This window comes from Sinocyclocheilus rhinocerous, unplaced genomic scaffold (assembly GCF_001515625.1).
Source record: "Sinocyclocheilus rhinocerous isolate Xijiao unplaced genomic scaffold, SAMN03320098_v1.1 scaffold2466, whole genome shotgun sequence".
NCBI classification, from domain to species: Eukaryota; Metazoa; Chordata; class Actinopteri; order Cypriniformes; family Cyprinidae; genus Sinocyclocheilus; species Sinocyclocheilus rhinocerous.
The window spans coordinates 551,158-564,338 of record NW_015656265.1 but is presented as its reverse complement, the minus strand read 5'-3'; the positions used below and the strand labels follow the sequence as shown (position 1 = coordinate 564,338).

The 13,181-nt window shown below is 34.3% G+C and overlaps 2 protein-coding genes across 2 annotated transcripts in view; one reads left to right on the top strand and one right to left on the bottom strand.

Annotated features, from left to right (window-relative positions):
• Positions 1 to 5,962, top strand: part of LOC107719950 (interferon-induced very large GTPase 1-like) — a 13,341-nt gene extending 7,379 nt beyond the window's left edge. Inside the window, exon 2 of the mRNA XM_016527505.1 lies at positions 5,934 to 5,962. Within this exon, the coding sequence (XP_016382991.1) occupies positions 5,934 to 5,962 (29 nt within the window). The remainder of the gene's footprint in view (positions 1 to 5,933) is intronic.
• Positions 5,929 to 11,893, bottom strand: LOC107719951 (V-set domain-containing T-cell activation inhibitor 1-like). The gene is made up of 5 exons (XM_016527506.1): positions 11,718 to 11,893; positions 7,607 to 7,650; positions 7,124 to 7,450; positions 6,232 to 6,552; positions 5,929 to 6,142 (listed from the first exon to the last, which is right to left on the bottom strand). Exons 1-5 carry the CDS (start codon positions 11,726 to 11,728, stop codon positions 6,054 to 6,056), a joined length of 792 nt encoding a protein of 263 aa, XP_016382992.1. The 5' UTR covers positions 11,729 to 11,893; the 3' UTR covers positions 5,929 to 6,053.
• Positions 11,894 to 13,181: the final 1,288 nt, after the last annotated feature.

The window sequence follows — 13,181 nt, the reverse complement described above, 5'->3', positions numbered from 1 at the left end:
TTTCGAGAAGAAATAGCCTATAGCAACCAGGACGTTTGTTTTCAGGCCTTCCCACTCTTTAAGGCTCTCCAGCTCTGGAAAGCTCCTCCAATATTAATGTGGGACTTATGCCTTGCCTTATCGTAACCATTTCCTCTTCCTTATTTTCTCTGCCATCTCTCTCTTTCTATAGTCGTTCTGCTAATGAATATTAATTGTCTATTAGCAAGTGATTACATGATTGTGATATAAATACATGAATACTATATGCATCTTAAAAGAAAATCATTAAATCTAAAATGTATACATGGGAGGGGATTGCACAAGTCCACATTTATTCTACATTGCTGTATTATGATTATTAACAAGAAATTATTTTGCTCCACTCTAATAATACTGTTTGAGTGTGATACTTAAGATGATTTCATCTCTTCACATTTCTTGTTCATTTTTAGTTACATTTTTTAGCAGTTAAGTGTGATTCTTTAACATAAAGTACTAGCTGAAATATTTGGCAGATGCTCCTGTTAATTAGATGTATATTTCTGCAAGTTATTTTCTTTTATTTGATGCAAAAATATACAGTACATCTACTAAAATTTATTTGTGATAATAATCAGTTTATGAATCACCATCTTATGTTTAAGTCTAGAATCTTTGTGTTAACAGTGAAGATCTTTAAAAATTATATTTTATAATTATAAAATAATGATGCACTCATCATGTCATATATATTTTGAATAAATCTCTGTGATTTAAATTGTTTGAAGTGTTTTTTTTAACTCTATTCCATATTACAGATCAGGGGACATATTCATCAAGATCTTTATTTTACCACAAAGTTCCCATTCAGGAACTCGAGCTGCGTCGGAAACGCTTTGGGAACGCCCCCAGCGTGACGGGCCCTCAGGAGATCGATCTACCACCCCTGCCTCCTACGGTGCTTCAGGGCGCAGCGGTCTCTGGCGAGCGCTTCTCTCAGTCACCGCCCGGAAACGTAGCGGTACCAAGAGGCTCGCTACCTCTTCGGAGGTAGCCATACTAACACTCTGGATAAAGAAATTCAAAAGCACAATAATATTTTCAAATGCACATAAAACAGTTGTTCAATTATATAATAATAATAATTCATAATAGTATAATAGTAATAATTAATTACATTTATATAGTGCTTTTCTAAGCACTCAAAGCGCTTTACATTGTGAGGGGGGACTCCTCATCCACCTCCAGTGTGCAGCATCCACCTGGATGATGCGACGGCAGCCATATTGTGCCAGAACGCCCACCACACACCAGCTTACTGGTGGAGAGGAGACAGAGTGATGAAGCCAATCAGTAGATATGGGGATTGTTAGGAGGCCATGATGGTCAGAGGGCAAATTTGCCCAGGATGCTGAGGGTCACACCTCTACTTATATACTTATAATATATATTGTCACTGTCAGATAGAAACCTTGTATGGGCAAAACTGTTTCTTTTCAGGAAAACTGACAGACATAAAGGGTGACCAATAGCATTGATTTATGACAAAAAAATTAAAATGAGGAACTATGGAGATACAAGGTTTCCACCTGACAGCGATGATATATACTTATATAATAACATTCTTATTCAACTTTTATTTTGTTGACCTAGCTAACCTTGGCTAGCTAGAATAGAATATGTCAACAACAAGCTAGCTAATAGTATTGGACATTTTTCTCTTTCTTACTAGTAATGGATGTCAAGGTAACCTTAGCCTTACATTAAAATAGTATGTCAAGTTATCATTCAAAATATTAAATATTTTCTGTGGTAATAAATTACAAAATAAGACTTACATGCATCAAATATACAAAAGCAGCCATGTTGAGTAAATATGCAGTCAATATGTTTCTGCAGTAAATATGTAAATATGTTCCTACTTGCAAAAAATTAGCAAATATTAGGCCTAAAGGTTTCTATATGGGTCACTTTTTGACCTATGTGTGTAAGATTGATGTAGACATACAACAACTGTGTTTGTTTATAAAGTAAAAAAAGGAAAAATAAACAAAATGATTCGTGGAAATCTGGAATAATAAATAATAAAGTGCATTTCTTTCAAAGATTCAGCAAAGAAACACTCAGCCATGATTAAAATAACATAGGAAATGAATACAGGTCATTTTAGATCCATGTTGTGCATTAGAGGGGTAGTGATACAAAAATGATTTTTATTAAAAAAGTAAAAAAAAAAAAGGGAAAATGAAAATAAGGATTTGTGATGGTTAAAAAAAAAAGGTAATTGAGGAATTCCTGGAATACTGAATGATGAAATTAATTTCTTGCAAAGATATAGAAAAAATAAACTCAGTCAGGTCACTTTAGACCCATGTTGTACATCAAAAGGTTAAGTTGGAAATGTAATTTTCAGGTCTTTGCTCAAAAAGTGGAACCGACAGTTAACAGGTTAAGATAATTAAAGCAACAGTTTTTACATAACGGAAGAATATGTAATATAAGTATGGTATAAAGCCTTGCAATGGGTTGCTTCGGATTTGACTGATAGACTGCTGTTCTGACACCACAAGCTTCATACTTTATGACCATATGTTGCAATTATTCTGTTTATTGTGCATGTAAAATACAAGAAGTTTATATCAGCAGTCCGATATTCATAATTGTGACACCACAGTCTGTTTACAATGTCTACCATTGTAACATGTTTACATCTACCAATGTATTTACAGTGTGTGCATAGAGAGATTATATAATAATTTACTTGTAATACTTGTACTCTCTGCTCAACTCTGCATACATTGGATTGATTTTAATAACTTTAATGTAGGCTACACTGAAAAAAAATGATTAATTGAATTTACAAATTTTTTAAGGTAAGTGGTTGCAATCAATTTATTTTAGCTATATTTAAATAAACACATTTAGTTGACTAACTTTCAACATGTTTTTTTTTTTTTTAATGTAGCTAAAATAAGCAACCACTTACCTTAAAAAAATGGTATCATTTTTTTTTAGTGTACTTGAATTGTGCACCAAACTCTAGAAATATATGAGTATCGGATCAAGACTCGGTAACGGCAGATACTCGATATTCAATGACTCAGATCGGGGGCACCAAAAACCTGATGGGGACATCCCTAAATTATAGCCTACTGGCCCGCTTTCACAGTTTAAGCCAGGGCTAGGTCTACAGCTCAAACATGCATTTTAATCTGGAACTAGGCCTATCCTTAAGCCTTGTCTGTGAAATAGGGGAAAGGGTGTTTTCAATTATAACTGTCATTACTTATTTGAAAAAGTAACTCAGATATTTGCTTGTATTAAAAAGTAATACTTTACTAGTTACTTGTATTAAAAAGTAATACTTTACTAGTTACTTGAAGAAGAAAAAAAAACACTATCTGAATACGTAACTCGCATTAGTACTTGTAATGCGTTACCCTCAACACTGGTTATTAGTGTGACAAAAAAAGTTAATTTATTAGGATGGTCTGATTCAGCGGTCTAACATCGCTCGTCTATGTCAAAATGTTTGAGATGGACAATCATAATCAAATCAAAGAAACTGTTTTATGACAGAAATAAGTAATATCCAGTAATTAAACAGTGTCAATGCCAGTGAATATCACGTGGGTCGGGAGGGTCTTTTACCATAATGCATGTTGGCGACCACCAGAGGACAGCATTGGCCCACATTGACAATTAAAGGCGACAGATCACAGTTCTTGTACTTTAAATTCTGCTCGGTTTGATCATTTTATGCAAAGATATTCATACAGTTAAGTGTGTCCCCATGTGTGTCTATCCAAGCAGCTATATATTCCATAATTATATATTTTTTTTAAATAATAATAATATAATGTATAAAGACAGTTAACAAATAAACATTGTGATATTTTGTTCTATTTCAATAAGAACTGATTAGAATCTCTTTAAGCATAATATTCCTTTCTTTTTGAATGTGTGTTAGGTTCACCCTAATATATCTTTCCTCTGTCACGTCTAAAGTCACTCGACTGATATGGAATGTAAACAGCCCCTTACCGTTGTTAGGGAGGGACTACAGGCCTACAGTAGAAACATGAGGAAGTGAAACCTGTGGGGATATCATCTTCCCTACAGGTGGTTTGTGCGCGTGATCTGACAAGTAGGAACAGATTCCTCTGGCAGCTCGGTATGTAATTCTCTTTAGCTGTTTTTGAAAAAAATCATCGCATTTATAGATAACTATAGTTTGAAATTATTAGTAATTTAAATCCTATTAAGACAATATTTTACACATCTCCTTTTCTCTCCTTTGAGTGTTGCAGTGTAATCATGTTGCCTTTAACTTTGCTCTTGTATATTAGACACTGGTCAGAAGTAGGTCTATAATTTATAGTCCATATTGTGGACATTTCTGTAGAGAGGAATTTGTTTGTAATGTTAGGCTGTATTTCATTTTGGGCATTTTATTATTCATTTTGTTTAGTTGTGCTCTTTGGACTCATTTAGTGTAATTTATGTTACAAAGTGCACATGGCAGTTTACTTTCTCTTATATAGGCCTATTGTTTTGCTTTTGAGTAGGGTGTTTATTTCGTTATTTAGAGTATTTTATTGTGATTGTGGTGACTTTATGTTCTTTCCTGGAGCACCTCTAGGGATTGTGTGCGATATTGTTAGTTTTGTAACCTATAGCGTCTATTTAATGATACAAGTGTTGCTAATGCTTTTATTCTTTCTTCTTCATTTATTCATTTGTTCATTTATTTTATGTTCTGTTATAGGTTTGATTTTCCAATCCTGTATTATGCACATCATTTTTTGTTTGTTTTTTTTATAATTAGTGACCGTAAATAATGAAATAAATGAAAGTTGTTTTGAAATATGCAACTGATGCCCATACTAACATACATAAACTTTTTATTCTAATGCAGCAAACAAGTTATTTCCTAGAAGTAAATGACAGTGTTCAGCTCAGGAGAATAGAGGTCAAGGTTTATAGGAATTTCCCTGAAAATAGTTAAACTGGTTGTGAAATAGTAAAAAGATCTTACCGCTATAATTTTTAAAAATCACTTATAAACTGAAATACTATATATAGATACATTTACATTGGTGGTGAACGTATGAGGAGTGTCGTCTCGTCAGCTGTTTTTTGAAGGTTGTGATGGTCTCAGCAGATCAGGTTGAGGTTGGAAACTCATTCCACCACAGAGAAACACACTATAAGCTAATGTAGATACTGTAATAAGAAGACAAACTGCTTCTCTGGTCAATATACTTAAATACAGAGCAGAATGAAAACAGAAAGCAAAGCCACTAAAGTTACGATCTTCTCTGTTCTTGATTGTGTTCCTTGGTCTTTTTCATCTAGTGGACAAAATAGACAATTTCATTAAGTTGAGCAAAACAAATAAAATATATTATATTTAAATAGTTAAAATGAATCAACCTTTTTTTCCACTAACCTCTTCATACTGTGGAAATACAAACCGGAAGACAAAAGACAACGACCGCAGTGATAAAAAGGGGCGGGGCTACATAAGATCTATTTGCGCTACAAACTGGTGTGTTTATAATTACTGCAATACATTATGATAGCAGATAATATAATAATAACAAATATCAGTGTGCAATATCAAGCAACAGTTGTTTTGTACAGTTAAAAATATAGGGCTGAAAAGGAATGACAGGAAAACCTCGCACATTAAAGTTACAAATGTCCGTGCCTGGTTTTACGTTAAAAATAAGATGGATACTGTACATTTAGTCATTTAGCTAGCAGATGCTTTTATCCAGAGCAACTTACAAATTAAAAACACCTTAAGCAATTTATCATACGAGAGCCATAAATACTTGCAATAGCTCAAACGCCAAGTTTTGAGAGTAGGCTTACAGAATCTAGAACGGAATTTATTTATAGGACCTGCCTTTTACCGTGGTGGTTTAAGTGCTCACATAAGAGGTGTCTTTAACTGTTTTTTGAAGGTTGTGATGGTCTCAGCAGATCAGGTTGAGTTTGGAAACTCATTCCACCACAGAGAAACACACTATAAGCTAATGCAGATACTGTAATAAGAAGACAAACTGCTTCTCTGGTCAATATACTTAAATACAGAGCAGAATGAAAACAGAAAGCAAAGCCACTAAAGTTACGATCTTCTCTGTTCTTGATTGTGTTCCTTGGTCTTTTTCATCTAGAGGACAAAAAAACAATTGCACTAGGTTGAGTAAAAACATTATAATAGTTAAATAATAGACAACATTAATTTATTTTTCCACTAACCTTTGACGAGTAGCTCCATGCTGTAAATGAGTAATTCATTGGTGATGTGGCACATGTAGTTTCCTGTATCATTGTACTGAAGGTTGTTGAGTTTGAGGGAGAAGTTTCCAGTCTTATACGCCTGAGGAAAGCTTTCAGTTCGGTTCTCATATGCTGAATCCTGCTCTTCCACAGAAACCTTACCCTTAATAATGTCATAGACTTTCAGACTGTCATTGTGTCTCCAGTGCACTGTAATGCCTTCAGCAGTGTTTAGCTCAGAAGAACAAGGTAAAACCACAGAATCTCCAACATAACCCACAATCAAGACCTGCAGAGGCACTGAAAACAGAGAGAATAATAAAATATACGGTTTTTCATGCAAGAAACATGAAATTGCTTCATGGATGATTGTTGACTGGATAGCATCTAAACGCTAGTTTACTCTCAATCAGAGACACTGACTTTAATAAAGAGCAGCATCACAAAGACAAACAGGAAAAATAAAGGTGATTGTTGAAGTAACAATCCATCATGTGACCAAACAAACTCAGTTTCTGAAATCTAATTTTCTGTTCCCACTTGATTTCAAACTGATCAGGCTCTTCTCAGTACTAATAACCAAATTAGTAGCAGTTTTCTATAGTGTGTAGTGTTATCCGAATTACCTGAAAAGATGTGATAATTTAAGCATTTTATAACAAGACAACATTTGTTCAGAATCAGATTGTAAAATCTCATGTGCTGCAACTCTCTAAAACTAAATATCTATCAATTAAAAATTAATGATATTTATATACAAAAACAGTATTTGTAATAATAAAAGATTTTCATATTATGAAACCAACATAAGATTTTCAAGAACTTGTGGTTTAATTAATTACTTTTTATAATTATTAGTTTTTTCACAAACCTTTGATAAGTAGCTCCACAGTTTCAATTGTTGATTCATCTATAATGTAGCACTGATACTTTCCTGCATCACTGTGTTGAAGATCATTGAGTTTGAGTGAGAAGTTTCCTGTCCGATACTCCTCAGGGAAGCTTTCAGTTCTGTTCTTGTACTTTGGGTCCTGTCCTTCCACAGAGACTTTACCCTTAATAATGGCATACACATTCAGACTGTCGTGGTGTTTCCAATTCACTGTAATGTCTTCAGTTGTAAGCTGAGGTTCTTTAGAAGAACAAGGTAAAACAACAGAACCTCCAATGACACCCTCAACGGTGACCTGCAGAGACACTGAAAACAAAGCGCCGTTGTAATAAAAGAAATCGTTTTCATGCAAAAACATAGCCTAATACATGTTTAAACTAGATTAAATTAACATTATTTTCCCCTTTTCTCTTATCATGATCTCTTTTACATGTCATTGAGCCTGTAAATATCCTTGCTCACCTTCATTTATCAACATTAACAGATGAAGTAAAACAACACAGCGCCTGTAAAAACAGAAAGAATTGAAATGTTTACATTCTGCAATGTAAAAATTCAAAAAGATTCACATTTGTGCTTTTAAACCCTTTAAGCATGATTCATGTTATCAATGGAATTTCTAACTTTGATACAATATCTTGAAAAACTGATATCCTATATATGTTTCTATTCCACAGAAAAAACTGCCACAACATTTATATTGGGCATGGTTATTTGATATTATAAAAACAGGGTGTGGTATCATGATTGTGAGCTTGTGACTGGGTCTGCGGGAGTTTGGGCAGGACTTTGATACAATGGTTTCAGATCACGATAAATACTGCGCTGACTCTGGATACAAAAACCTTGGACATTTTGCCTTCACTTTTTACAGTGGAAAGAAGGAGGGACGTGTCATCCATCTTTTTTACAGCGTTTCAAACACTCGATTGACATTATGAAGTGAGTTTGGAGTAATAACATATTATTAAATGCACATTTTATCAGACAGATATTAAGGGCATAATGTTTTAAATATAAACTTAATATAATAATACAAAGTTGAAATTTTCAGTAGGGAAGAAGCTCTCAGGAGAAAAACTTAGAGATTATCATATGTTTACTTCAAATTTCTTCAAAGTATTAATTTCCTTTATTTTCTGAAAATTGGGTGGTGTGAGCATTATGGAGAGCTATAAACACATGTAATGTTTCATTCATACTGAAAACGGAGGGCACAAAAAAAAATAAAAAATATGCCTCACAGAAGTAATAGAACACATCACGCTCCCGGAAATCCCTAACATGGACTAAGGCATCTAACTATCACTGTAGCTAAATAAAAAGAAGATAGAAATGCTGATCAAACATGAAAACAATAAACACAGCACTGGCAATATGTATTCTACACCTCAAGAATTTTCATGAGAAGAAAGTATTTTAATTATTCAAAGTATTAATAATGCAATGTTAATCGTATTTAACTGAGTTTGGAGTAACAACATATTAATAGTATAGTTCACCCAAAAACGAAAATTGCCCATAACTTACTTACAGTTATGTAAGTATGTAACAGTGACCTGCAGAGACACTGAAAACAGAAAGAAGTTAAAGGACAAAGATAAATGAATGCATGTTTAAACTAGATTTTATAAGGTTTTTTTGTCTTATGAACACTTTTACATGTAAGTGGAGAAGTAAATATCCTTGCTCACCATCATTTATCAACATTAACAGATTAATTAAAATGAAACAGCACCTGTGAAAACACAGAAAGAATCGAAATGTTTACATTCTGCAGTGTAAAAATAAAATTCACACTCCTGCTTTTAAACACTTGCCCCTGGTTTCACAATAAGGCTTAAGCCTAGTCCCAGACTAAAATACATGTCTGGGCTGTTTTAACTGAAAGAAGCTTGCACTGACTGATTTTAAAATATGTCAGTGCCATTGTTTTGTCTCAAGGTGCACAAGAGTAATGATATTTTGATGAGGCACGTTTATAAAAGATACTTAAATGTCCTAATTGAACTAATCCTGTGAAACCAGGCCTTGAAGTATATGATTCAGTTAACTTGCATTACAACATTTCTACCATGACAACTCTCTGAAGATTTTAGCATGGTAATGGATATGACAATGTTAATGTATTTGGTCTTGTGATATGAATTTTTGGAATAACATGAACCAATTAATTGTTTATTAATTGCTTAATTAACTTAAGCAATTAAATTAATTGCTTAACTGCTTTATAAGAGGAATGTGTTTAACAAAACATATAGGATTAATTTTTCGATTGCAGTATCAAATTATTAAATTAAAAACACACACTCCATAAGCTCCATCTACAGCTCCTCTCTTGTCTTTGTGAGTGAGTGCGCTCTCCTCTGGTTGGGCTCTGTAAGCCAGTGCTGGTAGACGGCCACAGGGTTGATTTTCCAGTGTTTGTGGAAGGAGATTGGGCTTTGTCGTGCCAGAAGCTCTTTTACATAATCTTGTGGACGAGCCTTTGTTCAGAAAGGAGACCATGTGATTACACCAGCGGTTTCACACAGCTCATATATTAAGACACTTGTCCTAATTGTGACCATATAATTTCCCAAATGTTATTCTGAACAATTTATAAAAATGATGTACATTTAAACTTTTTATGTCCTTTCCTGCCATTACTAATTCTCTTTTGAATTTAAATTTCAACAACTTCTATGCCTTTTAAAGGTGTATTTCACCCAGAAACTAACATTGTCAATTTATTTACCCTCATATTGTTTGAAACCCATATTACTTCTTTCTTCTGTGGAAAAAAGGGAGTAGCTAGCAGAAAAATATGTAAGCTGCTTTTTACACAAAAAGAAAGTGAATGGTGGTCACACTACCGATCAAAGGTATAGGGTCAGTAAGGTTACTGTTTTTGAAGGAAATTAATACTTTTAATCAGCAAGTATGCATTAAATTTGTCAAAAGTGACAGTAAAGACATTTCTACCATGACAACTCTCTGAAGATTTTAGCATGGTAATGGATATGACAATGTTAATGTATTTGGTCTTGGCGGAACAGATCTGCTACGCTGCTGCTGCTGTTGGTTATTGCTGTTGTTGTAGATCACTGCTGCTGCTGCAAAGCAAGTACAGGAAAATGCTAATGCCAATACATAAATTGATACATGTGCTGCTTAATGTTAAGGAGTTCGTCTCTGGTAAAACTTATAGAAGAAGAATGACAAAACACAGAACAAACAAACAAAAACAATAGAAGAATCGCGGAGCTCAGCGTCCTTGCTGCCATTTGCGGCGCCATGCTGGTATAACTTAAATATATATATTTAAATATAAAGCAGGAAGCTCATTGGTTGCATATGCAACATGAATCAATCAGCTTGTGCCAAGTAGTTGCTGTGAATTTCATCAGTTTGCGTTATGTCCCATCAGCCTGCGCCATCTAGCGTTTTATGACTGAACTTAGCATTAATGCATTTTTATAATTGCGCTCATAGTGTCAGAAGAAATGTAGGCCAGTCAACAGATATGTTTATTAAATATTCTTCAGCTTGTTAGGGTGAGTTATTTCATGTTTAATTCTGTTTAATTTGTCATCAGTAATATCAAGAATATGCTCACATATGTGTGGGTTTGTATGTTACATAAGTTAGTTTCAAGCAGTAGTGGATGACTTACACAAATGGTTCGTTGGGTCTGACACCAATTTCAAGAACGCTACGCAAACATACTAAAACTGAAACTGCTTTAGTAGAGTGGAAGATGCATGGGCATTAATTTAAGTATTAAAATTATCTACAAACCAATGCAAATGCTTGTATAAACTAGGCATTTTGCATCAATGTTATAAAAAAAACTGAGTAGAATTCTTAAAAAAACTGCACAGCAAGAACGTTTTGTAAACTCTGTACTTTGGTGATTTGCTACTGAGAATTTATGGTTATTCTTGGGTTCCCTGTTGGGTGCCCAATACCGTTCCTGGAAATCTACCTGCAAATTTTAGCTCCAACTCTATAACTGAACCTGCATTGAGATCTTCAAGACAGAGTGTTAGAACAGGGTTGAAACTGAATTCAGTAGGAACTTAGCTCTCCAGAAACACTTGAACAAAATGAAACACATAATATAGTGTGCAAACTGAAAAAGAAAAAAAAAAGAAGAAAAAAGTTTAGTTTTAGGATTTGTTAGTACAGGGACAGAATAGTTTGCATATGCATATTAATGCTGTACATATGCAAACTATTTCTGTGCCTATAAAGGTAGATACTGTAACTAAACGATTGTACAAGTTTAGACATGCTAGTCATGCTAGTCTTCAGATCAGGGTGGAGTCCAAATTTTTCAAAAATGTGAACAAACTCCCTTCAGAATATTTTCTTTACTCTTCACTACTGGCAAAAAGAAATGTGTTTTAGCATGTCATGCTTCACTAGTAGGCACCGATGACACAGAAACTTGAGTTTATACATGTTTTACTATAGGCCTAGTATTAGCCTACATATGGATTCATTTCTTTCAAGCGTTAGGTTTCTTCCCTAGCTTTGTTTAGCTAGATTTCCTAATACATATTTGGATAAGAATAATCAGATCACATACCTGATGATCATGACTTGTGAAATAGCTTACAAATGTAATGTTTGTCTCTTCAATCGTAGAAATTTAGCGAATCTAAAAGAACGTTTGAATCACGGGTTTGAAACGGAGGATTGCTCAAATCAAGAGAATGCAACCTCTATTGACGTGTTTAGGAAAGCACCGTAAAATGAAACAAAGTGTCGCAAAATCGTTCGTGCCTACCTTATAAAACACAGTTCATTGCAAAATAAATATTTCATGGCAATGGTGAAGATTGGTAGTCAGTGACTCGATTTACGACGTGACAAATTGTTTGTACTGAAACGAAGTTTATTCAGCGCACATGGCATCTCGTCCATTGACTTACATTTAAACAGAAAGCTGCTTGTCTTTTTATCAGTGGCTGCTGTTGGGGAGGATCTTTGCTCAAAAAAAATAAAACAAGTCAGAGTTTCCAAATTAATGTTTTATCAAATTTGACTAATCATGCAAAATATTGCCCAGCATGAACTAGTATGCACATTATCTTTAGGAAGATCTCTTTATTCTTCTGATCAAAGTCAAAGAGGGTGCTTGAAGACATTTGTAGGCTAAACCATCAGTTCACACTGGATAAGTGATGTGTGTAAAAATCACCTAGATGAATGTGTCTGTTGTCTTTACGCATTGCTGTCACACATAACTTAGGCCTACCTACCAAAAATAGGGAAGTTGCCCAAAGTATACTTCACTTTTTGTGCATACACAAGAATCAGCATACAAGTGCGCATGACACGAATTTCGTCATCAGGATAGTATGCGTATTGTACGTGCACCACCAGATGTTTGTAACCGCGTGTAATTTGTACGCAGGTCGCACATGTGCATCAAATGTGTTTTGCAGTAATCAGTTGTTCCAAATGCTGGCAACACTGGGTCGTTGTTTCACAGTAGAAAACGAAACTAAAGAGAACAACAACAACAACAACAACAACAAAATAGCAGAGACTACAACATCAGATGCTCACATTGACAAGCACTTGTGTGAGAGGGTATGAGAGAGAGCCACAACTTTGGTTTAAAAGAGTACAAAGATATCTGAAACGAGCATCTGATTGGCCATTGCACTCATAAACTCAGCAGAATTGTGTGTGATTGGTTATAATGCGCAACGCTGTAAACCGCGTAAAAATATGATGCAGATCTAGATAAGACCGCAATTGACATTTTTTATTTCATTTTCACATTATTCGTGAGTCGCGACAACCGTAATCGATTTAGTTTAATTGTGCAGGAGTATTTTTTGGCCAGGGGTAACACTTGCTCCGCCTATGCATTGATTTTTTATGAAAAAAAAGTACAAACGTATACATAAATAAGTTTGCTTTAATGGGGAAGGATAATTACCACATTATTTCAGGTCATATAGCATACAAATTAGATCGCAACAGTAAATAAACACTGATAAGGACATTAATTGTTTGTTTGTATGATTTCTTTTCAAAT

Excerpts from the sequence above, each read along its gene's own strand:
- LOC107719951 (XM_016527506.1), bottom strand. Across the intron at positions 6,553-7,123 it reads TGTGGAGCTACTTATCAAAG|TGCCTCTGCAGGTCTTGATT; the intron begins GTTTGTGAAAAA and ends CTCTGTTTTCAG. Across the intron at positions 6,143-6,231 it reads CATGGAGCTACTCGTCAAAG|ATGAAAAAGACCAAGGAACA; the intron begins GTTAGTGGAAAA and ends TTTGTCCTCTAG.